The sequence below is a fragment of the Rhinatrema bivittatum genome, chromosome 9, assembly GCF_901001135.1.
Source record: "Rhinatrema bivittatum chromosome 9, aRhiBiv1.1, whole genome shotgun sequence".
In the NCBI taxonomy this organism is placed as follows: Eukaryota; Metazoa; Chordata; class Amphibia; order Gymnophiona; family Rhinatrematidae; genus Rhinatrema; species Rhinatrema bivittatum.
The window spans coordinates 167,253,560-167,280,258 of NC_042623.1; the positions used below are offsets into that span (position 1 = coordinate 167,253,560).

Sequence of the window (26,699 nt, forward strand, 5' to 3'; positions counted from 1 at the left end):
AGTTCCAGAGAGTTTGTTCTTTGTCAGTCATTATTACATAATTAAAGCACACTTGCTAAGCTAATCGGATTACAGGATAAGGGCACATGTTAGTATGATGGGAAAAAAATTGGCAGAAGGAACAACAGAAGACAGTGTCTGAATGCAGGTGTCAAGTCTTTTATTTCCATGGCATAGCTTCTGAACAGAATGCATTACACAATATGTCACAAACACAATATGTCATAAAGTCCAGTTGGAAGCTCCAAGACAGAACAGAATGTACCTGCTAAGATCCTACGTGGATTACTCCAGAAGCCTGTGTAGACCCGTAAACCTTGCCCCTTGCTTATGCAGGTGACTTCGATGAATGCTCTGAGAACCCCTGCAGGAACGGGGGGACCTGCGTGATAGGGGGCGAATCCTATAGCTGCGAGTGCCACCCGGGGTTCAAAGGCAGACACTGCGAGCTTGGTAAGTGACTGAGGAGGTACATGAATCACAAGGGGGCGGTCCTACTACCCAAAAGATTCCAGGCCTTCCAAAAACGTGACCCACCAGGACGTCAATTTTCAAAATATTTAACTGGATAAAATTTTGTCAGCTTGCTGGTTAAATTTGCCCTGTAAAACTCTCTCCCTCTGATCAGCTAAATCTGTGTGCATAAAATTGCTGTGCACACGGACTGAGCCAATCAAAAAGGGGGCTGGATGTGGGGTGATAATTTTTAAAATCTTTCTGAAGCTTAAATACTGGGAGGGAGAAGCAGGAATCCTCAGGGACAGGTTTGTTTTTTAAATTAAATTGTAGGGAGAAGGGAAGTGGCCAGCGGGACATTTTTTTTTTTTTTTTAACAGTCCGGTGGGCGAGAGGGTAGGAAGGAAGCGCATCAAACTGCAATCTGGAGGCAGGGAGAGTGAACCCTGGCGTGGTGATGGTGGTGGAGGGGAGGATGGATGAGTGGTAAGCGGCTTTGTCCTCTTGGTGCCTGATTTTGAGCCCTAACTGAATATGTTTAGCCAAGAAACTCAGCCGATCCTAATTTGCTGGTCAAATTTTGACCAGCTAGATTTAGGAAAATATTCAGCTGAAAACCTAAATGGTCAGATTCAGCTGAATATTCGCCAGAAGATTAGGCTAAAATTAGACAATTATTTTATCCGCTCAGTGAATTTTTTAACATGGACCTCCATAGCTTTTGGGGCCCTTTTCCCTCATCAAATGAAGCGGGGCAGGGGGGGCAACTCCAGACTTGGTTTTCAGGATAAACACACTGAATATCTCAAACATATTCATTGTGGATATCCTGAAAACCAGGCCTGTTTGTGCCTCTTGAGGACTGGAGTTGGCCACCCCTGAAATAAAGTAACTGTGCTCTGGGTGAGCTCCTAGACATTTTTTCTTTTTTTTGCACTTTGTGCCCAGGCGAGAATGCAATGGAATCTCTGCTGTTAACCCCCATGCATTCCAAGCCATTGGCAGCACACGGCACAAGGGAACAAAGGTTTCCCTTTTAGCACATGGAGATCCAGATCTAGAGGTAGTGATCAGGTTGCAGTGGAAATATCTCGCATCTTTTTATCTTTTGTAAGACCCATTTAGCAGATAGTGAAATCAGAAAAAAGTAAGGAGAGTCTCTCTCTTCTGTGGCTTTTAGGAATTGAGCTACTGATGTATTTGAGTCTGTTATCTTAAATTTCTCTTCTGCTTGCTTGTCCTTTCTTCATAAACAATCAACTTCAAAATGTGTTTTATTGTCATTTTTTACTTTTGCCAGAGATCCCACATTTTTGTTTAGTGTTGTGATGTTCTAGGTCCCTGCTGCTGAGTGCCCATGGAAATAAATGAGGACGCAGCTGAAAATCATCTGGAACTTATGCAAATGCATTTAATAAGTTGCAGATCCTTCTGAGTTGTTACTAGGCTTAATTCAATGTACCCTTCCATTGCAGTAGCACACAACTTAAAATCAGGTTTTTTTTTTGCATACATAAAACTACAGGAAAGAAAGATTTGCATGGTTTTAGAACTCCAAGGTCTTGTACACTGTCCCCCGGGGAATCACAGCAGAACATGAAAGCCATGTCAGTTCATCTTTCTTTAATGAACCAATGGCATAATCTCATAAACATCTAATGGCAGAGCTTGCATCTCACCTGTTGTCAGTGTGGAAAAACTTCCAGCGTTCTGGGGCTGCCTTCCCAGATTTATTTATTTTATTATTTATTTAAGAGTTTTTATATACCGTCATTAAGTAATACACCATCATAACGGTTTACAAATGGGCACCTATAACAAAGTAAATATAGTTCATAAATAACATGGGTGGTGCCGTTAGAAATCGGTAACATATAAGAGTTTATATCAAGCGACATTGATTGTGGTTGGGTGTTTTATAGAGATTCATCTTACTGGTGTATGCTGCTAAACAGCCACATCCTGTAACACAGAAGTTACAAACAGAAAACACAGGAATAATTGTCTGCCGAGACCATAAATCCTGCCCATAAGAAAGCCATGTGCTTAGTGCAGAAGGTTTGCATTAGATGAGAACTCCTCTGTAGAACCTTGGGCAGAGGTCGAGGAATGTGGATTGATTGACCAGGTATTTTGGTAAATCTCAGCTGGATTTCTCTTGGGCAGAAGTCATGGGACAGAATGCTGAGTAACACAGTGAGCAGACTGATTCCCAGAATGTTCTAATCTGTGCCGCCGTTCTGTTTTCGTTTAGTCTGTACGAAGATGCCCCACTCTTGTACTCGACTCTACTCTGAAACAAAGTCTTTTCCTGTCTGGGAGGGAGGAGTCTGTCACTTCCTGTAAGTATCTCTGCAGGAATGCTCAGGTGCTATGCCTGAACACTTCTGGTTAGTTTCCTTAAATTGTTGGCGTGCCCATGCTGTGTCACCTCACCCTCCAAGCCAGCATCTGCCCTTGCCTCTCAGCCAATCAGAATTTCTTTGACTTTCTTAGGTGCTCTTAATGTAATGTAGCAGCATCTGCTAAATAAATAAATGTACTATCTTAGTACTCTGGCACCAGACTGTTAAATAAATATATTTGTAAAAACCTGGCATAAAAGAAGTCTCTGACTGACTGAGAGGGATTGTTCCATTATTGGAGGAACTGCAAGTGGTTTCCCGTTTTATTGCTGAAACTTCAAAGTTCTAAAATGTTTATTTTTTTCTTAACAAAGACTAATTTATAATATAACTGTACAGTCTGTCCAGGGCATCTCTTAAGATTTCAGAAGCATGCCCTGGCCTGCAATCCTGGGCCTGAACTACTCAGCTTCACAAGTTCTTCTGCCTGTGCAGATGTCCTTCTTTTCATTCCTTTACACCATGTCTGACCATTATGTCACACGCATTTGAGCTCATCCAGTCACAAGGCGCCACTCTTATGTCCTAAGCAGTAACTGACACCAATATTACTCATAGACAATAGCGTCACACATGAAATGGGAAGCTGTTTAGACAGTTAGAAGTATAATCTCAGGTTGATAGGACTTGACGTGATATATCACCGAATACGGTATGTGTACCACACGATTTTTCAGTCACACGGGAAACTTTCAAGCATGTTCATCCTTCTTTAGCACATTCCTAGCATGCATGCTACTGCTGTACGTAATGACCTAATTTTGATATTTATCAGTGTGATGCCATTGAAGTCTGTCATGATGAATTACATAGTGAATGGGTTGATACTGGTCAGAACAAACCAGGATCAGGATCTGTGTGCTCTGAAGAATCAAAAGCTGACCATTAGTGCATGATGCCAGGACAATGATTGCAAGAATGAGGCAATCAATGGGAAACCATGTCAGGTCACTCTTTGGTGTATTTATTTCATGACTGGCACTAGCCTTCGGAAAAAAAAAACAAACAGCCCGTAGGTGTGCCACTAAATTAATAGAATGGAGGGAAATCTTAACCTACTGGACAGACCATCTCAAACAAAAGGAGAATCTAATCACTCTGTACAAACATATTGCAGGTTATTACCAGGAGGTAGAAAGAAACCTTTTTGTATTTGAAGCGATGGATATCGAAGAGGAAGGCGTTTTTTTGTGCTTAAATGGGTTAAAACATTGAAATTGCTGGTAGCAAAGACAGTTCTAGCCCCTTCACGAAATATTTTTTAAATTAAAGTAGATGAGTTCCAAGACCTTCATGGCATTCAGATTTGCTGAGGTTATCATCAGTCGGTTCTGATGAAGGGATTTTCTCCAACAGGGATAGCCCGAGACAAAGGTAGCTTGAAAAGACTGAAAGCGATGGACTGATGTTTTCTGTCAATCAAACCATGTAGCATGACTGAGGTAGGAAGGAGAGTGATTGGATTGTAATGAAGGGGACAAGAACTGAGAGGAACAATACTGGTTCTTCTCACATCCCAGACTGTTGGCATGTAGGCCAAGTGGAGAGAGAATAGTGGCAGGGGTACTTTGTAATTCTAGTCTCTAACTTGGAGAAGCCATTTTGATTGTCTCAGGACAGGTCACTCATTGATTTCTGGGGAACTGCTGCAGTGGTGCTGTTGTTGCCCCACAACATGCCTTTCACCCTCTGCTGAATATGAATACATTGTTGGCACTAATTATCTGGGGGAATGAATCCATCCTGAACCCTGAGCTCCATATCTGTGTGGTAGCTGTGCAAAGAAAGTGATTCTAACCAATAACCTAAGTAGATATTCACTAGAAGTTATGAAGCAATCCACAGGCAGTCGGGAGGGCTCATAAATTGACCACCACAGGCCCATTTTAATGCAGAGGCACATTTACATTCAGATCTATATTGGACATTACCAATAAAATCAATCCCAGTTGAAATAAATGAAACAATATAACCAGTGCTGGTTGATAGCAAAAAGTGGTGTTCCCTGCACGTACCAGGATCAGTCCAGATGGTGGGTTATGTCCCCCATCCAGCAGATGGAGTCAGACAAGGCTTCGGAGGGTGCTGCCATATAAACCAGTGCACCCTCTGTGAGTCCTCAGTATCTTTCTGACTCCAGCAGATAGGAGTAGGGGAACCTTGGCTTCCCCTGTCTTGGAGAGAGTTTGTTCTTTCTTCCTTCTTTTCTTGTGTTTTACTTAGATGGATCAAGTTATTTAAAAAAAAAAAAAAAAAGGGGTCAAGCATAGTGATTTTCTATTGGCTTGCAGACGGTTCTGTCTTTAACTTGTCTCCTTCCCTTTCATTTCTCTCCCCGGTGGGGTAAATTTCTTGTGATTTAGTTTCTTGTGATTTTTGTTTTGACCTTTTTCTCCTAGGTTTCTCGATTTAGCGCCTCTGTGGGTGGATGTTGGAGGTTTCAACCTCTCCCCCCTCACCACGTCCCAACCCGCGGCCCCGAGACGTGCATTCCCCGGGGCTGCTGGCCGCAGAGAAGTCACATTCCTCTGCTAGCACTGTTCCAACGGGGTCGGAGGCGAAGCGGATGCGTTTTTCCCACTGCCTGCAGCGTTGTCCCTGCTTCACATCCCCCCTCCAGCAGATGGAGCCAGAGCAAAAACCGAGAGGGTGGTCCCTGATAACTGGTGCGCCCTCTGTAAACCCTCAGTATTAAGAATATTCAAGCAATAAGGAAAAACACACCTTGGATGGATCAATACAAATTGAATATCATGGATCAATACAAAATTGAATATCAACTGTAAACAAGGCTATGCAAAAAACTTGCAACCTGAACTCATCAGTCCCAAACCGATCCTGAAATAATTACACAGTGAGCTGAAAGATTATCCCAAAGAACCCCCAACAATCTGTAGGGTGGGCGTCTGGACTGATCCATGGTACTACAGGAACGAAAATTAGAAGGTAAGGAATAATTTTCTTTTCCCTGTACGTACCAGGATCAGTCCAGACCTTGGGATGTACCAAAGCTTCCCTAAGTAGGGTGGGCCACTGATAACCCAGCTCGAATGACCTGAGCCCCAAAGGAGCCCACGATCGGTGGTTGAAGATTCAAGCGATAGTGACGTGTGAATGTGTGTAATGACTTCCAAGTAGCCGCTCTGCAAATCTCCTGCAGAGAGGCCGCTCGGCTTTCTGCCCAGGAGGCTGCTTGAGCTCGGAGAGAATGAGCCTTTATAACGTCTGGCGGTGGACCCCCAGTGCCAACGTACGCTGTAGAAATTGCTTTCTTTAGCCAGCGGGCATGGTGGTTTTAGAAGCCTTGTTTCCCCTTCTGGGGACCACTCCAGAATGAAGGAGGACGCACTTGACATTGAGTCGTCTAAGCTCTCTAAAATCCTCGTCCTGGAAGGACGGCAGCTCCATCAACTGATTCAAATGAAAGAACGAGACCAACACAAGGATACCCCTGAATCCGTGAAGCGTAGATAAGGCTCTCTACATGACAAGGCTTGAAGCTCCGAAATTCTGCGAGCAGAACAGATAGACACCAGGAATAGTGTCCTGAGAGTGAGGTCCTTGAGGGTAGCTCTCTTCAGAGGTTCAAACGGTGGACCGCCTAGAATTCGAAGGACCTAAATTGCATATCGGTGGCTTCACATTTTATTTATTTATTTATTTTTAACTTTTATATACCGACATTACTGTATAAAATACAAATCACACCGATTTACAATAAAAACATAACTTCGCCTGTGAGCGTTACATAGAACAATCAACAAATTATATTAAAGCATACATTACCTTTGTCAGAAATGTAAAACAATTATAAAGTAGAAATTGTTAACAAGGGAATAAAGATAACAAGGGGAATATTAAAACTAGGGGATGCACATGCTTTACTCCCTTTAAGGACCGGACTATGTCAGGGTGCGATGAAATCGCACCCTGACATAGTCCAGTCCTTGGTGCCCTCCATCCTGATGATGGAGGGCACCAAGGGCTGCCACCTGTACTCTGAGGGAATTGTAGGCTAATCCCATTTCCAGACCTTGCTGCAAGAAAGATAAGATCTGGGGTATTGTCGCATGATGTGGAGAAAGTTGTGTGGACTGGCACCAAGACTCAAAAACTGTCCAGACCCAGACATAGGACATGGAGGTGGAAAACTTCCTAGCCTTGAGAAGAGTGGAGATAACAGCCTCTGGGTACTCTCCTCTTCTCAGCTGATGCCGCTCAAAAGCCAGGCCGCTAGACAGAAGCGATCTCCCTGGTTGAAAAATACTGGGCCCTGTCGGAGAAGGTTCGGCAGATGTCTCAGTCGAAGCGGGTCGTTCACCGCAAGGGTTGACCAAGTCTGTAAACCACGGCCGTCGAGGCCATTCCAGAGCTACCAGGATCATGGGCCCCTGGTGAATCTATTCTTCAGAGCACCTTTCCCACTAGGGGCCAAGGCGGAAAAACGTAGAGCAGGAGGTCCCGTGGCCATGGGAGGACTAAGGCATCAACACCCTCTGCGTCTTGTTCTTCTTCTGCGTCTGAAGAAGCGCGGAGCGCTCCTTTGAGTGGCCATCAGATCGAGATGGGGAGTCCCCCATCGCGTGAAGAGGAGTGACAATGCTTCCTGGGACAGCTCTCTCTCCCCGGGATCTAAGCGTTGGCGACGTAAGAAGTCCGCTTGAACATTCTCTACGCCTGCAATGTGGGACGCCGCATTACCAATAAAATCAATCCCAGTTGAAATAAATGAAACAATATAACCAGTGCTGGTTGATAGCAAAAAGTGGTGGTAGACTGAATTCACTCTGAGGAAAGAAGGACAATTAGTGGAGTGCCTCAGAGATCTGTCCTTGAACTAGCTTCGTTCAATATCTTTGTGATCAATCTTGCAGAGGAGCAAGAAGGAAAATTTTGCCTCTTTGCAGATAACACTAAGATCTGCAACAGACAGGACAACTTTGAGGGAGAGAGAGAATGAAAAGTGATTTAAAAAAGATGGAGGAGTAGTAGAATGTTTGGCAAATTAAGATTCAATGCAAAAAAAGTGAAGACATGTATTTGGGGTATAGAAGGCCAAGTTGGGTGAGTGCATTAACCAGTAACCATTAACCAGACCTTGAGATGATTGTGCCTGATGACCCCAAAGCAGTGAAACTGTGTGATAAGGCAGTACCCAGAAGCAGAAGGTTGTTAGGGTACATAGGAGGAGAGACATAACCAGCGGGAAAAAGAAGGTGATAATGCCTCTGTACGGGTAATTAACGAGACCTCATCTAGAGTATTATATCCAGTTCTAAAGACCATTCCTATGAAAAGGATATAGAAAGGCTAGCAAAATGGTGCAGGGTCTATATACCAAAATCCCTATGAGATGAGACTTAAGATCCTCAATATGCATTTCCTATATAAGAGGAAAAAGAGTGGAGATATGATAAAAACATTTATGTTCCTCAAAGGAATAAATAATACACAAAAAGCAAATATTTTTCAGGAGAAAGAGTGCTTTAGAACAAGAGGCTCCATAGGGATAAACCCAGGAGCAACTTCAGAAAATATTTCTTCATGAAGAGGGTGATGGATGCATGGAACAGCCTCCTGCGGGAGGAGGTCGAAGCAAAAACAGCGATGGAGTTCAAGAAAGCATGGAATGGGCACAGAAGATCCCTAGTTGCAAAGACTTGAGAAGATGAACTGGGTCCATGGCACTGCACCAGGAATGAAATTGGGCAGATTGGATGGCTTATCTGCCCTCATATTCTATATTTCTATATCTTATTCTATATCTTATATCATATTCATATTCTATATCTCACTCATGTGAGAGATCTAGGTGTGCTAATCGACAATAAACTGAACTTCAAAGCCCACATCAATAAAACCACCAAAGACTGCTTCTTTAAACTGCAAGTCTTAAAAAGGATAAGACCACTATTCCATGCCAAAGACTTCAGAACCATCCTCCAAGCCCTCATTTTCTCTAAACTGGACTACTGCAGCTCTACTCTACTTGGCCTCCCCTCCTCATACACAAAACCACTCCAAATGGTTCAAAACGCAGCAGCCCATCTACTGACTAACACTAGGAGAAGAGACCACATCTCCCCAGTTCTACAAGACCTCTACTGGTTACCAATCCATTTCAGAGTCATTTATAAATCCATCACCTTGATATACAAAATCATTCACCAACATACCATAATCGACCTACAAATTCCGCCCCGTTTACACAAATCCACAAGACCGACCAGGGAAGCCTACAGAGGATGCCTCATTGTTCCACCCACGAAAACCACTAAGCACAGCACCTTAAGAGACCGAGCCCTTTCCACAGCAGGACCACCGTTATGGAACTCCATCCCTCCAGATCTCAGAAACGAACCATGCCTCCTAACCTTTAGGAAAAGGCTAAAGACATGGCTTTTCAGGCAAGCCTTCCCGAACTCCACCTAACATGCACCATCAATAATTTCTCTGCTCAGAAGCTGTATATATTGGACTCCATATTTATATTGTACATTTGTATATAATTAACCCCCTCTATCTCTCTTTATTTCTTACAATCCCAGTTCATTAGCCCTTGTTAATTGTAACTGCTTCTTTTCATCACGTTTTATTATGTTTTTTTTGGTTGTATTCTTCGCACCCCTGTTTTCTGTAAACCAACATGATGTGAACGAGTTCATGAATGCCGGTATAAAAAAACCTTAAATAAATAAATAAATAAATATTTCTATGGATGTGCTGTACAGTGAAGAGAATGCTCATGTGGGCAGATTCATTGCCGACGGCTCACCTCCCAGCAAAGCATCAAACTGAAAGCAAATAGGACTGACTGCTTTTACAGGATGATTAGAGGGAAATGTTCCATTTTGCCAAATTGAAACTTGTCATAAAAGGAAATATTGACAGCATGTTTGGCACACATAATAAAGATATTTGCGTGGTCTGAAGAAAACTATTTGGAGCATGTAGGAAGAGCCCGCATAGATGCCCCAGTAACACTCTTCACACTGCCCACATATATGCTCAGAGCGCCCACTCCTATTTTATATTTGCCTTCTTGAACGGGCAGACTAAAATCTAGCCTACATCAATCATACCATTTCTTTTTCAGGGTCTTCCCTTTGTGAATTAGAGGCATACCTTTGGTCACTGTTGAGTCCTTGCAGGAGGCTCTTCCAAGACAGACGGGAACAACCTGCTCCTAGGCCCAAGGGGATCTTTAGCACAGTCACTCTAATGAACCGTCTTCACACTAGAAGCATTGTCCAATAAAAAAAAGTTTATTACGGCAAAAATGATTGAGGATAATATAATCTTCCAGGCATCACAATCAAAAAACAAGATTTAGAGACTCAGTGCACAGTTAAGCTCTGGAATTCATTACCAGAGGATGTTAAGGCAGTTAGTGTAGCTGGGTTTAAAAAAAGTTTGGACAAATTCCTGGAGGAGAAGTCAATAAACTTATTAACAAAGTTGACTTAAGAAATGGCCACTACTTATCACTGCACAATCACAACATGAGATCTATTTGCACCTTGGGTTCTTGCCAGGTACTTGTGACCCGAATTGGCCGTTGTTGAAAACAGAATACTGGGCTTGAGAGAGTGAGAGACTGTGTGTGTTTGGGGACCTGTGAGAGCGAGAGCCTATGTGCGAATGTGTAAGAGCCTGTGTGAGACAAAAGGGAGAGGATGTGAGAATGGGAGCCTGTGTGTGAGAAAAGAGCATGTGTGAGGGAGGAAGAGAAGAAGATAGAAGAAACAGAAAGAGAAGAGAGACCCTGAAAAAAGAATTAGGAAAAGACTGACAAGGGGAAAGTGGAAAAAAGAGACCAGGCACAAATGATTAGAAAAATAAAAAGATCAGACAACAAAGGTAAAAAAATGAGTTTTTAGTTTGGGAATGTGCATATATTTCTTATATTTTTATATTATGCTCTCTCTTTAAAGTTCCACTATTCAGAGTCTGGTTTCTTGGGCTTTCTATTTTGGTTTTATCTGCATGTTTCTGCTTCTAATTTGTAGCCCCTTATATCTGTATTAGTTAAGGGTGGGTCTGTGTTCTGCCTGTGTGTGATTGAGGTGTAGTATTTCTGCTAGTGTATATTTTCTCTGTAGGGATTTGTAGCAACCTGGCTTGTTCTTTTTGCCCAGTAGGTGGTGCATTGTTGATCTAGGGCCTGGTGTAATATTTGTATTGCTGCCTTTTCATAAATAATGGTTCTGTTTCATTCCTTAGTGTTAGTACTGTGATTGTATGTTATGGCTAGGTTCTAGGTGTTTTTGTTTTGTTTTGTTTTTTTTGCAGGGACTTGTGTCACTTCACACAGGGCCTGATTTTAAAAAGCATTTACTCGAGTAAAACAGGGTTTTACTCGAGTAAATGCACTTTACTTGAGTAAGTGGGCTTTTGAAAATTGCTATAATATATGCCATTGAATTGTCAATAGGATTTACTTGTGTAAGTGCACTTTACTCCAGTAAATGGCTTTTGAAAATTGCTACAATAGTAGTTACATTTACATGTGTAACTCCTTTTGAAAATTACCCCCACAGTGTTTATATATATATATATATTTTTTTTTTTATTTTTTTTTTGCATGTTGGGTTGTAATGTGAAGTGTCCTAATTCTGCTCTGCACTTGTTCATGTGGTTATTCTGATTATTGCTATTTTATTATAGTTATGATGATCTTTGCCTTTCTAGAAAGAGGATTCATGAAAGAAAACATTGATATTTGTTTTATTACATGATTGATTGGATCTGATATTTATTTTCTTTGTTTTTTACGTGATATTCTTGTCTATTTATAAATTGCAATAAATATAAAATTAATACAAGTTAAAAAGGAATTTTTAATGTTGGTAAGTGCTTGAAATAAGTTTCATTCATGATGCATAACAGCTGTTGGATTTAGAAATTCTTTGTCAGGTGCCCTCTAAGCCATTATTTATAGATAAGGGTACAATTAGTAGGGCTCAGACATGCCCACCCATGTTAACTTTGGGCCCCCTCAAAAAATCAGTTCTGGCTATGCCACTGATTTTGCCACAGCCAGAAGAAGCATGTGCTACAGGGAAAGTGCATGAGGGTGTCAGGTACCCTATGGGCCAGTTTTGAAAAAATCCCCCGGGCCAATATTGTCTTGTAATCTGCCCCTGGTTCTATTAAACCATGTCTTTCTATATGCTCTGTGATTTTGATCTTTAGAATAGTTTCACTATTTTTCCCGGCACTGAAGTCAGGCTCACTGGTCTAAAGTTTCCCGGATCGCCCCTGGAGCCCTTTTTAAATATTGGGATTACGTTAGCCACCCTCCAGTCTTCAGGTACAATGGATGATTTTAATGAAAGGTTACAAATTGTAACTAATAGATCTGAAATTTCATTTTTAAGTTCCTGCAGAGCTGGGATGGCTGTCCTCGTGTTAGGAAATGGGCAGTGCAGTTTTGGTTTGGAGTTAGGAGTAGTCAGAGATTTCTGCCTCAGCTGTTTTGGGCCTACCTCTGGACTCAGGCACCACTAGCCTGCAGTTTAAGGGGGGGGGCGGGTGTCGGTAATGTCTTTTCCAGTCCACTCTCTGGCTGGTTAGGTGAGTCTTCCAGGTTGTTTTTGAGGGATTATTTTTTTCATTTTGTTTGTAAGAAGCCTTGCGAGACCCCTGGTTTTTGGCCTGGAGGAAGATTATGGGGAAGTCTGCCTCTGGGGGAGGGAGGGCAGAGTACCCTTTGTACCCTCATCGAGGACAGAGGAATGCTGGTGACCTGCTGCAAGTGTTTCTGCTTGTTAAGATCAGTTTGGGAAGAAGCACTTTGGTTACCAGAACTGGGAGGAAGGTGTTTGCTGCCTCCTTCCTGCCCAAAGGCAGAACATCGTGAGAGCTGCGTGTTCCCGAGGGGATCCTTTTCCATCAAGGATTCGAGAGAGGGGAAACATTAGACATTCGGAGAACAGTCAGTAAGACCATTTTGAAATCTTGGAAGGACCCCCACTTGGAGTCGTCACTCTAAGGAAAAGGTAACTTGGGACCTATGTAGAGACCGATTTTTCTTGCCTGTTTGGAGGGGGTTTTTTTCTGCCCAAACTAGAATATTCCTGTAAATCTGGGGTACCTTACTTATCCAAGCCCTGGTAGGTGTGTCCCCTACTCGGAAGAAGGAGAGAGACCCTTGCAAAGATAAAAATTAAGAACTGTAAGTGCCATCTAAGAATTTAGAACTGATGTGATCTGTGCCCTTGATTGTTTTCAACAAACCCAGCCAGTAAATTTTATTTTTGGACATTCACACCGATTCTCCATTGTTGTTTGTGGGCACTCATAACCTCCAAGGGAAAAGAGAAGGCATACTTCTTCTGGGGAAAGTAACACTGTCACCCCTGCCCCCCCAGTAGTGAAAGACCCCAACCCTGGAGCAAAGAGACTAAAAGAGAGAGAGATCAGAGCTAGCCCTGGCCCCAAAGGATACAAATTATTTTATGGCCCCATTGGTGTTAAGTCTTCACCCGGAAATGGGGTTACATAAAGAACAGAATTACTGGCGTATGGCTAGACATTGTTTAATGGGGAAGAGCTAGCATGGATTTAGCAAAGGAAAGTTGTGCCTTACCAATCTTCTAACATTTTTCGAAGGTGTAAATAAGCATGTGGATAAGGATGAACCATTTAATATAATGCACTTGGATTTTAAGACGACATTTAATAAAGTCCCTCATGAACGATTCCTCACATAATTAAAAGGCCATGGGATAGAAAGCAATCTCCTATTGTGAATTCGTAACTGGTTAAGTACAGGAAACAAAGAGCAGGAATAAATGGTCAGTTTTCCCCTTGGAAAGAGTAAATAGCAGAGTGCCCCTGGGATTTGTACTGGGACCAGTGTTTAACTTATTTATTAATGATCTGAAAAAGCGAGCAATGAGTGAGGAGAACAGTTGTGCAAATGACACAAAATTTGTCAAAGTAGTTAAAACATGAACAGATTATGAGGAATTGCAGGAAGACATTGTGAGTCTGGGGAATTTGACATCTTAATGGCAGATAAAATGTAATGTGGAAAGCGCAAAGTGATGCACATAGGGAAAATAATGCTGGGTTCCACATTAGGAATTACCATGCAGGAAAAGGCTATTGGAGTAATTATGAACAATAGATTGAAATCCTTAGCTTCGTGTGCAGCAGAGGTCAGAAAAGCAAACAGAATGTTAGGAATTATTCAGAGAGAAAATGCATCTGAACGTGTCATAATGCCTCCATATAGATCCATGATGTGGTTGCCCTGTTTCAAAAAAGAGGCAGCAAAATTGGAAAGGGCAAAAAAATGAAAGAGGGAATGGAATGGCTCCCTTACGAGTAAAGGCTAAACAGTTAGGGCTCTTTAGCATGAAATAGAGACAACTGATTGAAATTAAGAAAATCATGAGTGGTATGGAACAGGTTAATAGAGGACAATTATTTACCCTTTCAGGGGCAGATGCAATAAATTTGTGTAGAAAACAGGCGCTGAACAGTCAGCGCTCGCTTTCTTAACGCACCCCAGGCACCCCCAAGGGGGGGGGGGAGGCGCCATGCAATATTTAAATTAAGGGGTTGCGTTAGTAAGGAGGCACTGGGGTTGCTTGCGCGCCCCTAGTGCCTCCTTGCTAATGCGAACCCAATCGGTGTCGGCGGTCCGCCAGTTAGGAAAACAGACGCTGAGTTTATCAGCGTCGGTTTCCCTAAACGCCGCTTGTCATTCGCGCGTCTGTTTCCTGCACCCGACTGCCAGTAGGTTTTTTTTCTCTATTTTTTAACTTTATTTAGTTTCACTTTTCCTCCTACGTAATATCACAACGATATTAATTAGGAGGCAGTACAGAAAAGCAGTTTTTTCTGCTTTTCTGTACTGGTTTAAGGAGTGCTCAGCAATTAACGCCTGCTGCAGGCAGGCGTTAATTACTGAGTGCTAAATGTGCGTCCTAGATGCACATTTTTTTTGCATCTGGAGTGAAGGCTAATAGCCTCAATCATATGCATTTGCATGTGATTAGCGCTATTAGACTCACTCCACGTGGGATGAGCATTGAATAGATGTTAATCTCCTTATTGCATTAGGGGATTCATTAGCGCCTATTCAATCCGCGTCTGACTGCAGGGCACTATATTGCATCGGCCCCTCAGTTAGTACTGTGACTAAGGGATACCATTGGAGTAATATTCAAGAAGCTGATAGTGGGCAAGTGTGCTATTATGGATTGGAACTGGTTAAAAGATAGAAAAGAGAGAGTAGGGCTAAAAGTTAAATTTTCCCAACGGAGAAAAGTGAATAGTGGAGTGCCCCAGGGATCTGTTCTGGGACCACTGCTTTTTAATATATTTATAAACAACTTGGAAATGGGAACAAGTGATCAAATTTGCCAATGACACAAAATTATTCAAAGTTGTTAAATGACAAGAGGACTGTGAGAAATTGCAAGAGGACCTTGCAAGACTGGGAGACTGGGCATGCAAATGGCAAAAGCGATGCACTTAGGGAAGAATAAACCAAATGATAGAGATCTATAAAATAATGAGTGGAAGGGAACGAGTAAATGTTAATCAGTTATTAGGGATGTGAATCGTGTGCCCGATCGTTTTAACAATCTGGATTGGCTGGGGGGAGAAAAAAATCTGATCGGCATGATTTTTTTGTAAAAAAATCGTTTTTCTGAATAGTGCGCACTAACGCAAGTTAGTGCGCACTATCAAAAATTGTTACTTAATGGTTTAAAAGTAACATTTGAGGAAATGTTCGTTAGCTAGAGGTGCACACTAAGCTGCGCATGCTTGGTGCTGTCCCCCTGTGGCCATTTTGCTACCAGATATAGCACGCACTATCCAGAAAGAGAAAAAAAGTGCCAGCAGGCTGCAGCAGTGACAGTGCCAGCAGTAGCCACTAGCCAGTAGCCAGTCTAGCCTCAGCCTGCTCTTTAAATTTAACCACTGTAAATATAATAAATTAATAATAAAGTGTTTTGTTTAGTTTTTCTGTAGTATGTTAATGTTTTGAAGCTCAGGTTGCAAGTTTCTTTATTAAATGTTTTGTTTCACTAAAGTAGAATATAGAGAAGTACTTAATTTCATTTTATGTAAAGTTTCTTTAGTTTAATACACAAAGTACTTCATTTTATTTTATTCTACTCTAGTGAAAAAAAGTTTAGTTTAACACAGGAACTGCAAACTTGAGCACAGTGAATGGGGGGGGGGGGGGGGGGGGGGAAGAGGGATGTGAAGGATGAGACAGCCCCTGCATTCAGCAGCTCTGATTTTCTGAAGAGATCTGTCCTTCAGAGACCAGGGAGTGGGACTGCTTGGCCCTTCACCTCCCCCTTTCCCTTCCCTTTGTCAAGCTACCAACCGTTTCCATTTCCCATCCCCCATATATTAAACCATCACCTCAGTGGGAACCTTGGTAACATCAATAAATAAGAGTGCAGCCAATAGAAATACATATTCATTCCTAACTGACCTTAACTGACCTGAAAAGTGTCAAATTGTATCATTTTCTGTTAGTGCGCACTAACAATGGATAGTGTGCACTAACCCGATTAATGATTTTTTTACGATAAATCGGGGGAATTTCTATTGTATCGCACTCTTTAACGATTAATGACGATATTAAAAATATTGGACGATAATTTAAATCGTTAAAAAACGATTCACAGTCCTATTGGTTCTTTACTCTTTCTAAAAGTACAAAGACCAGGGGTCACACAATGAAGTTACTAGGCAATACGTTTAAACCTAGTAAAAGAAAATATTTTTTTACTCAATGCAATAATTAAGCTGTGGAATTCGTTGCCAGAGGATGTGGTGGAAGCTATTAGTGCAGCTGCTTTTAATAAAGGTTTGGACAAGTTCCTGGAGGAAAAGTCCATTAACCATTATTAAGGCAGAGTTGCAGAAATCCACTGCATAATCCCTGGGCTAAGCAGCTTGGACTCAATCTACCCCTTGGGATTTTGCCAGGTTCTTATGGCCTGGATTGGCCACTGTTGGAAACAGGATACTGGGCTTGGTGGACCCTTGGTCTGACACAGTATGGCAAAATTATGTTCTTATGTAAAGTCAGCCGGATAACTTGTCCCATATATTTAGCGGGATAAATATCCCAATGAATACATTTGCTTAAAGTTATCTGGCTACATGTATGGTTGAATATAGCCATTTAGGTTTTTAAGTTATTCAGCCTTGTGTGGCTGGATAACTTGCTACTTATCCAGATATCTTCAAAAGATATCCAGGTAAGGCACGCTGACTTTTAAATTAAAATTAAAAAGATACAAAAGGATCTGTGGCCCAATCTCCTCCTTCTCCCACAACATTTCATATGGCCCCATTGAGCTGTGCACCCCGCCTCAACCCTCCCCCTAAATGTGCAACTAATGACCCAGGCTCACAAATTGGGCCCCCCACTCCTTCCCAAAAATAAAAATAGGGCTGCCCCTCCCCCCCCCCAACAACTCAGCCACCTGCAGTCCCTATGTGCTGTGCCACCCCCTCCCCCAAATCCCACCCCCTCCCCTGTGATACCTTATAACCTTCTTCCAGGAGCAAGGTACACAGTTCCCTGCTCCTGGCGCGTCCAGCGCTGCTCTGTCAGACATAAAGGGGCCATTATTCTAAAAAAAACTGAACTCCTAAGTGTGGGCATCTAAGGGCCACGTTCATTAAGGCTTTTCTCCTATTTTGTGTCTGTGGAAAAAAAACCCTTAATGAATCTGATACGAAGTTATCTAAGTTAAGTACCTGATTTCAGCCAAACCTAGGAGCCTGTTTTCAGCTGAAAATTTCACATCAATGTAGGGGCCTGAAAGTCATTTCTCCTTAGGCCTGCTGTTCATTTTACTAGATCTAGGCCCCTAAATTAGGTGCCCAGTTCTGAGGATCAGTGCTAAAGCTGTTGCTGAAAGCATCAGGCTACCCCCTAGCTTACGCTTTCAGCGCAGCCTCTGACAGCGCGGCGTTGCAGGCGCAGGAGCTGGGAACTGTGTACCTCGCTCCTGGCAGAAGATTATAAGATATCGGGGGGAGGTATGGGAGGAAGGCGCAGCAGATAGGGACTGTGGGTAGGGGGGGGTGTCAGGGGTTGGGGTGGGGGGGCGGGCCCTCTTTTTCTTTTTGAAAAGGGGGAGGCTGAACTTTGAGCCGGAGACATTAGTTGCGCATTTTGGGGGGCTGAGGTGGGGGGGGGGGTGGGGGTGGTTGGATGATCCATGGACTTACAGGGCCACATGAAATTCTGTGGGGGAAGAAGGGGATTGGGCCACAGACCCTGTTACATCTTTTTTTTTTTTTTAAATTTGAAAAACAGTGCTTCTTACCCAGATATCTTTTGAAGAAACCCGAATAAGTAGCAAGTTATCCAGCCACACAAGGACAGACTAATAGAATGGTTACAGTTCTGGTTTTGCCTCATTGCATACAGGGACTCAGAGCTTTGATTTCCTTAAGAGAAGCGGAAAAAGTCCATAGGTGCATTGGGGTGAAACCAGTGCTAGCTCAGCCAGACCCCGGATGACCCGGAGCCATTAAATAATGAAACCGCTCCTTCTGTAATTTGGTCCGTATCATGACCTAAAGTGCATTTTTCATGCTGCGAGATGGTTTGACCCATCGTTTCTCACATTTACAGGTACAAAAGGATTTACAAAGTGCATCCGGACATCTGCTACAAGGAGAGTTGTGAAGGGGCAGTGGTGAGGAAGACACTCAGTACGTATGAGCGTGTGACTATCCAGCATCACATTGGGCACAGGGGCGTCGGGGACGTCCAAATCTATTTGGAATTTCTCACTATAAAAGCAGATGTGATAATCAATTTCTAACCCAGTCAACTATTTTAGGGTGCACTCCTAAGCTGGACAATGTCAGAAGCTTTACTGAAATCTAAGAGGTTGATATTCAAAAGATTTGTCCAGCTAACTTTAGGAGTCAGCTAGACAAACCCTGGTGTTTGAAACTTCCTCCCTCTTATTGGCTAAATTTTTTCTAGGCAAACTGTTGCCTGCACAAAATTTACCCAGGTAACAATAGGTAACACTAAGGGCATTCCTAGGATGGGGTTTCACTTTGTCCAGCTAGCACTAATATTCAGCACTAGCCAGGCAAAATTACCTGGGTAACTCTGGTCAATCAAATAGTAAGCTTAAAGTTACCCAGATAACTTTATCCAGGTAATTTTATCTGAGTATATTCGGTAGCACTGTTACCTGGATAATTGTACTAAAAGATATCCAGGGGTAACTTTGCCACTCATCAGGTTGCCAAATACAGAGCTCTAATACATAGGGCCTCACTAGGGCCCCACTAAGTTCTATTCTTTTTAGAGATCATAGGGATAGGAGGAACGTATCACCTATCTTTTAGTTCCCCCACGCGGGCTGCTGTAGTGGCTGCTGCCGGCCTCAACAAAAGGCCGAGACCCCCTTCTGAGTGTGGATTCTTAGTTTGGTTCTGGAGGAAGTGGTAGTGTTTCCTATTTATTTTCCTTCTGCTCTTATTTTTGGGAAAGAAGGAAAACATTTAGTCACTACATATTGCTGTCTAGATCATGAAGAAGAATAAGGAAGCTGTGAGTTTTCATGCCTTTTTTTGAGGAGGAACTTAGTTTTCAATTTTTGGGATTCAGTTGAAGGAAGTTTTCAACCCACCCTTCCTTCTGATTTGGATTTAGTCGACTGATCTTTTACTATCGGACGTTTTGGAGCCTCTCCACATTTATTTCTCCTATCCGAGATTTGGAAAGAAAATTGGACATCTATCCAGTGTCCAGAAGGAGAAAAGGAGTGGTAAAGGAGAAGAGTGACACCCCACTAGTATAATCCACTTCCTATATGCAGTGGATATTTTGGAAAAGAGTTAGAATGGTACCTTTCAGGAGTGAAAGAAACCAGAAGCGTGTCATACTTGACTACCAAGACATCTGATCAAAAATATTGTAAACTGGTGTTTCCCTGAGAGGCATGGGTGAGAACTCTGCTGCTGCCGCTGCTTTATTTCCTTTTTTTTAACATCCCTCATACTAAATGAAAAGCCAAAATCAGGGAGATCTCAACAGCTCCTCCCTCGATTGATTTGAGACAGCAGAAAATTGAAGGATTTCTTACCCCATCATCTCAGTCTATTTTTGGTGCCAGTTCCATTGTGATGTTGGCTGTTGGGCGTGTGGCCCCACTGCTGGAGGATGAAATCTCTTTGAGCCCCAGAGTGCCAAGGACTCCTTCCTTCCCATTTGGTGACATTATCAATAGAGGACTCGCTTCCTGGTGTCCCCATGAGAGTGCTGAGCCAGGGTGCGACTGGGGATGCCTACACTTTTGATACTGAAGGTCTTGGAAGGGAGAGGCTGTTGCAGTGATTTTCTTCATTGGGAGACTTGAACGAGTCAGCGCAGGAAGGAGCTGCACTTCAAAGTCCCATGCTTCTGGCCTCGATGCCTTTGGTGGTGGGGGAGGTTGCTTCAGTCTGTTTGAGCAAACCTCTAGTATTACTCTAGATTCAGTATGGACTCCTTTGGTCTCACTTGAAAAAAGTCAATCTTATCACTGGTTGAAGTTACCTTGGATATTAACTAGAGATGTGAATCGTATGATCGATCGTCTTAACGATCGATTTCGGCTGGGGGGGGGGGGAGGGAATCGGATCGTCGCGGTTTTGTTTTTGTAAATATCGTGTAAATCGTAAATCGGGGGAGGGTGGGAAAACCGGCACCCTAAAACATCCCTAAAACCCACCCCGACCCTTTAAAATAAATCCCCCACCCTCCCGAACCCCCCCAAAATGCCTTAAATTACCTGGGGTCCAGAGCGGGGGTCCCGGTGTGATCTTTTACTCTCGGGCCTGCGGTGCGTTGTAGAAATGGCACCGGCGCTACCTTTGCCCTGTCATATGACAGGTCAAAGGTAGCGCCGGCGCCATTTTGTTTTTTGTCTCCCGACGTTAGGAGCGTAGGAGATCGCTCCCGGACCTCCGCTGGACCCCCAGGGACTTTTGGCCAGCTTGGGGGGGCCTCCTGACCCCCACAAGACTTGCCAAAAGTCCAGCGGGTGTCCGGAACGACCTCCTGCAGTCGAATCGTGTTGCCGTACGGCCGGTGCCATTTTGCACAAAATGGCGCCGGCCCCCCATGCTCCTGACGTCATTTTGTACGGCAAAACGATTTGAGTGCAGGAGGTCGCTCCCGGACCCCCGCTGGACCCCCAGGGACTTTTGGCCAGCTTGGGGGGGCCTCCTGACCCCCACAAGACTTGCCAAAAGTCCAGCGGGGGTCCGGGAGCGACCTCCTGCACTCGAATCGTGTTGCCGTACGGCCGGCGCCATTTTGTGCAAAATGGCGCCGGCCCCCCATGCTCCTGACGTCATTTTGCCGTACAAAATGGCGCCGGCCATACACCGTATGGCCGGCGCCATTTTGTACGGCAAAACGATTTGAGTGCAGGAGGTCACTCCCGGACCCCCGCTGGACTTTTGGCAAGTCTTGGGGGGGTCAGGAGGCCCCCCCAAACTGGCCAAAAGTCCCTGGGGGTCCAGCGGGGGTACTGGAGCGATCTCCTACGCTTCTGACGTCGGGGGACAAAAAACAAAATGGCGCCGGCGCTACCTTTGACCTGTCATATGACAGAGCAAAGGTAGCGCCGGCGCCATTTCTACAACGCACCGCAGGCCCGAGAGTAAAAGATCACACCGGGACCCCCGCTCTGGACCCCAGGTAATTTAAGGCATTTTGGGGGGTTCGGGAGGGTGGGGGATTTATTTTAAAGGGTCGGGGTGGGTATTAGGGTTGTTTTAGTGTGCTGGTTTTTCCGCCCTCCCCCTTCCCCTCCCCCCGATTTACGATTTTTGACGATAAATTGGGGGAATTCCTATTGTATCGCGCTTCTAACGATTTTTGACGATTTGAAATATATCGGATGATATTTTAAATAGTCAAAAAACGATTCACATCCCTAATATTAACCATTGTATACAGTCTTCTGAAATTGGTATTTCTGCTCATAGAGAAATGCTGGAGGAGTTGGATCAAAAAGTTACTAATATACAGAATATGTAAACAAATTTGGTTCAGAATGAGAAAATTCATGGGAAAAAAAACAGGAAAATATTGAGAACTCAATTTGATTTTTGAACCTTGGGGTTCTGAATTTTCCTATCTTGGATTATATTTCCCCGGTGGATCTTTTCAAAAAATGTATTTCTGATATTCTAAAAATTCCTTCTGAGGCGATGCCCATTATTGCCAAAGTTTATTATGTGCCATCTGGAATAAGACAAGAAGCTGCCAATCAAGATTGTGAACATGACTTAAATTTAACTGAACTTTTGGAGACATCAGGTGATGTTCAAATATCTAACAGAGCTACGCGTATGGTTTCTTTTGTCTTTGGTCAAGATCCGGACTCTGTTTCAACTCTTTTTTCAAAATAGTGCTGCTTTATTCTATGGACAGAAAATCTGGGTTTATCCAGATATCACTAGGGTAACTCACTAACGCAGAAGGTGATTCTTGGCTATGTAATCTAATGTTTTGGCATTAGGGGCACAATTCTATGGTATCCATGTAAATGCCTAGTAAAGTATCATAATATGAAACATGTTTATTTTGAACCTTCTTAATTAAGAGCTTATTTAGATGCCCAACCCAACAGCGGTTAGTGCCTGATGTTCGGATTATTGATAATGTGATGTTTATTCTCTCAGTTTTTCTTTTACTTATTACCTTTTTGTCAACGCTTTTTTTGTTCATGTCTCCCCCTTTTACCTTAATACGAGAGGAGTTTATTTCTTCTGCAAACCTTTTCTTTCTTGGTTTGATGTATTTGATGGCATTTTTCTTTTTTATCTACTCTCAGTTTTTTTGTAACAAGGTCTCTTGTTAATATATATAAATGCAGTAAAAATAAATATATTGTAAATTGGAATTAAATGTGATCCACCATCCCACCAGTGTAGAGATCCCTGAAGAGGAAGCTTTAAAACTGCCCCCTATGCTGGAAGGGAACCTGGTTGGGAAGTACTGAAGTCGCAGATTTACTCTCAGTAATGTTTGTGCTATGGATTGTGTGAAGAAGAAGGACTTATAAAAAGAAGGCCTTAACTGTACTATAATGCCATTTCACAACAACCTATCCGTAAAGCTATTATGGAAACTTATCACGGAGTCCAGCATGATTATTGCTGTTGCTGTAGAGACTGTGAAAGGACAATGCCTAGAGGCCTAGGAATAGCCTCTCCCCCTTCCGCCACTGGAAAGCTTGGGACCTTTTGAAAGAGAATTGAAAATAGTTTAAGCCCCAGGATTAGTTGTGTGCCCATGGAATCCTATAAATAGGACCCCAGTCCCAGGGTTTACACAGTTCTGGCATTGGATCGGTGATTTCAAGTGTTTCTATGTCAAAATGTGAATTTTTGAGAGTTTTGGACTTTTTTTGTTAAATTTGGAGAAAAGACCCCATAGACTTGAATGGACTAAAGATGTCTCCCATCCCTGATGGAGGAGGAGGGGAGAAGAAAAATTCCTAAGCCACTTACCAGAGGCAGAGGCATTGATGTCAGCCCAGGAGGAACTTGGAGACCCTGATGATGTCAGCTTTCAGAGGAGGAGATAGCTGCTGAGTTCAGTGAGGTGGCATGGAGGAAGAAGATTCTGCAAGACTTTCATTTCTTGCTCTCCCAGGGTTGGAGGGACGAGGGTGTGTGTGTGTGAAAGAAGCACTGGAGCTTGCTGTTTATCCTTTTTACATGTCTGGCCCATGCCTTGGATCCCCGAGCACATGAAGAAGAGCCAAGTTAGCTGCTGGTTGCCTGAGTGAGGAGGTACTGTCTCCTCTCCCATTCCTGTTGGTTCTTTGAATTGCTGAGAGTGAGACCAAGGTACCAGTGGCACTGGATTTTTTTTTACCCCAATCACCGTGATTGAAAGCCTGCAGGACCAGATCCCAGAAGAAAAAGAGTCTGTAGTAACCCGGGTCCGACAACATACACAAATGCTATTGTCACTATCTTCCCCACTCTCTGGCATTTTTCCTGCGGCCTTGGGTCTGAAGAAGATAGCAGAAAAGGAGTGGAGCCACAAAGAAAAAGAGCTAGAGCGGTTCAGAAGCAAAGAACGGGCAGCCTATAGAAAAGAAAAAATCACTGCAGCACAGGAGCGTGATACATCTGGCATCAATTGCGAGAGGCACCCCAGATACTGCTTCCAGCTCCACTGAAGAAGTTGGTTATCAGAGCCAATCTCGTAGTGAGAGGTGAGGGGGCCATAGAGAAGAACATCACTGCTATATAAGATAGCAGGAACAGTGGGCCAGCTCTTAAAGGGGCAGTGCCTGATTTAAATGGCGAGTGCTCCCTTAAAGGGCCAGCCCTAGATGTAAGTAGCAGCCCTTTGAGGAGCCACTTTGCCTTAAATCCAGCCACCTGGGTCCCTGGACTGGGTTTTGGTGGGTGTGGTTGCTGGATGCTCCTGAGGGGCCCCAGCAATGGCTGAAGAGGTGATGGAGCTGGAAAAACCACACTAGCCACATGAAGGAGCTATTGGGAAAAGATTCTTGAGGACCTACTGATTTGAAAAGAATTTCAACTGTTTCAGCCACACAGTTCTGGATAGGAGATAGTCATTGGGCATTGCGTCCAGAGCGAACTTAACTTCTCTGAGAAAGAAAGCAGAAAGTTTCATCAACTGAGGATATCGCAGTTAATTTAACTGCACAGTCTGGGATGGGAGATGACCATCAGGCATCCCATTCCCGATATATGGATTTAAAATGCCAAGGAGCCATGACTAAGGCAACTGAAGAAACTGAAAGACAAGAATCTTGAAGTGGCTGTTGGCTCTAGTGAGCATGACATTGTTTGAAGAGTTATCTCTCAACTTCAAGCAGATGTGACTTCAGAAGGGCAAGTGCAGAGCCAGAAGCACTGACCATGTGCCTTGCACTGAACTGTTGCCACATCATTTCAGATGCTTTCTGAGCAGACTTTAAAGCAAAAAGAGACATCTCTTTGTTTCTCTCTGTAGTGTTTGTGTGTGTTTTATTTTAGGTTCCTAAGAATTGGACCCAGTCCAGGGTTACATATACTACATCCAGAATTCACCACAATCTAATTCTTTGGTGGACATGATGCCCCTCTAGTAAAACCATAATGCCTTGGATTTTGTAATATGCTGGATTTAAAATACTCCACTGTCCTTTCCTTCAGAAGTGATTCCATTAATTTGCCCACCAAGAATGTCAGATTTCTCCTTTTTTTCAACAGTATGTAGAGAGATGATGTTTGCCTGTCTCCTGTAAACAAAGATTGTTTGAACAGAACTGCCAGAAGCTCTCTGGTGTATCTCATCTGGCCCCATTGGCTTAATCGCTTGCTGTTTTGCTAGTTCCATGAGAATCATCTCTTCTGTAAATGTAGTATCTACCACATAACCACATTTATTTATTTATTTGGAACTTTTTTATACCGACATTCATGTGCAAAAGAACATATCAGATCAGTTTACAGTGAAACGAAACAAGCATAAACGAATGCATTACATAGAACAGGGATACATGTAACTGGGAATCAAAAAGGGTACAAATAAGTACTGAGCTCTTCTAGAGAGCGAGAAACTATTATAGAACACCAAATAATGTCTCATTTCTATGAAATCTAACATGCCATCATCTGTGGCCCTTATGTAATCCCTTCTTTAGTGAATACTGAGTATTCATTCAGTATTTCTGCCTTCACTTTGACACCCTCCATCCATTCCTCATTTTTACCTCTGCCCTTTCTCCTGTCACTGGTATTATCTGAATAGTTTATCTTCCATGTACACCTTTGCAGTCCGGATTGCTTTTCCTGCTTCCTTCCTTCAGCTATGCCAGATATTCTTCCCTATCCTCCTCTTTTTGAGATCCCTTGTACATTTTGAATGCAAACCCTCTTGCTCTTACTCTTGTATCCACATCTTTTGAAAACCATACTGGTACTTCTTTCTTTTACTTTTAACTACTGTCTTAACATAAAGATTTGTTGCCCTTATAATGACTCCTTTTAATTTAACCTTGTGTTTTTCTGCTTCTCCAAGATCTTTCCACCCTTTCAGTGTCACCTTAACATACTCCCCAATTTTAATGATTTTCTTGACATCCAGGACTCTGACCTTTGTGTGGCCCCCTCTTTGTCTTTGCTTTTATAATATACCAGTGTTTCCCAACTCTCTCTTAGGGGCACATCCAACCAGGCTGGTTTTAAGGAGATCTAGAAATCACCACCTGTGGTGTCCCCCAAGACTCCTCACTATCCTCTACCCTCTTCAACATTTATATGTTACCCCTCTGCGATCTATTAACCAACCTAGGCATCACCCACTACATCTACGCGGATAATGTCCAAATCCTCATCCCTTTTTCTGACTCCCTACACACGGCCCTAAAGACATGGGGCATTTGCCTCGCCTCTGTCAACCAGCTCCTCACCAACATGAACCTGGCGCTTAACCCGGGCAAAACCGAACTCCTCGTCATTTCGTTGAACAACCATACTTACCCCATTTCCCCTCCCCCACCCAAACCCATCTCCCTACACGCACGTAACCTAGGCGCCATGATTGACAATCAATTGAGCTTAAAACCATTCGTTAAAACTATCTTAAAAGATTGCTTTTTCAAACTCCAGGTACTAAAGAAATTGAGACCTCTCCTTCACCACTCCGATTTCCGAACTGTTCTCCAAAGCACTGTTGTACATGTTCGTTCTAGTTGGCACAGCTGCAATGTTTCTGTTAATTGTGAACCGATGTGAGGTTACTAAACAAATGTCGGTATATAAAAACTGCAAATAAATAAATAAATATTCTCC

At 43.1% G+C, this 26,699-nt stretch overlaps 1 protein-coding gene across 1 annotated transcript in view; it reads left to right on the forward strand.

Moving 5' to 3' along the window:
• Positions 1-26,699, forward strand: part of SNED1 (sushi, nidogen and EGF like domains 1) — a 299,702-nt gene that overhangs the window by 262,993 nt on the left and 10,010 nt on the right. The window contains exons 27-29 of the mRNA XM_029616628.1: positions 337-453; positions 2,711-2,798; positions 18,496-18,575. Of these exons, the coding sequence (XP_029472488.1) occupies positions 337-453; positions 2,711-2,798; positions 18,496-18,575 (285 nt within the window). The remainder of the gene's footprint in view (positions 1-336; positions 454-2,710; positions 2,799-18,495; positions 18,576-26,699) is intronic.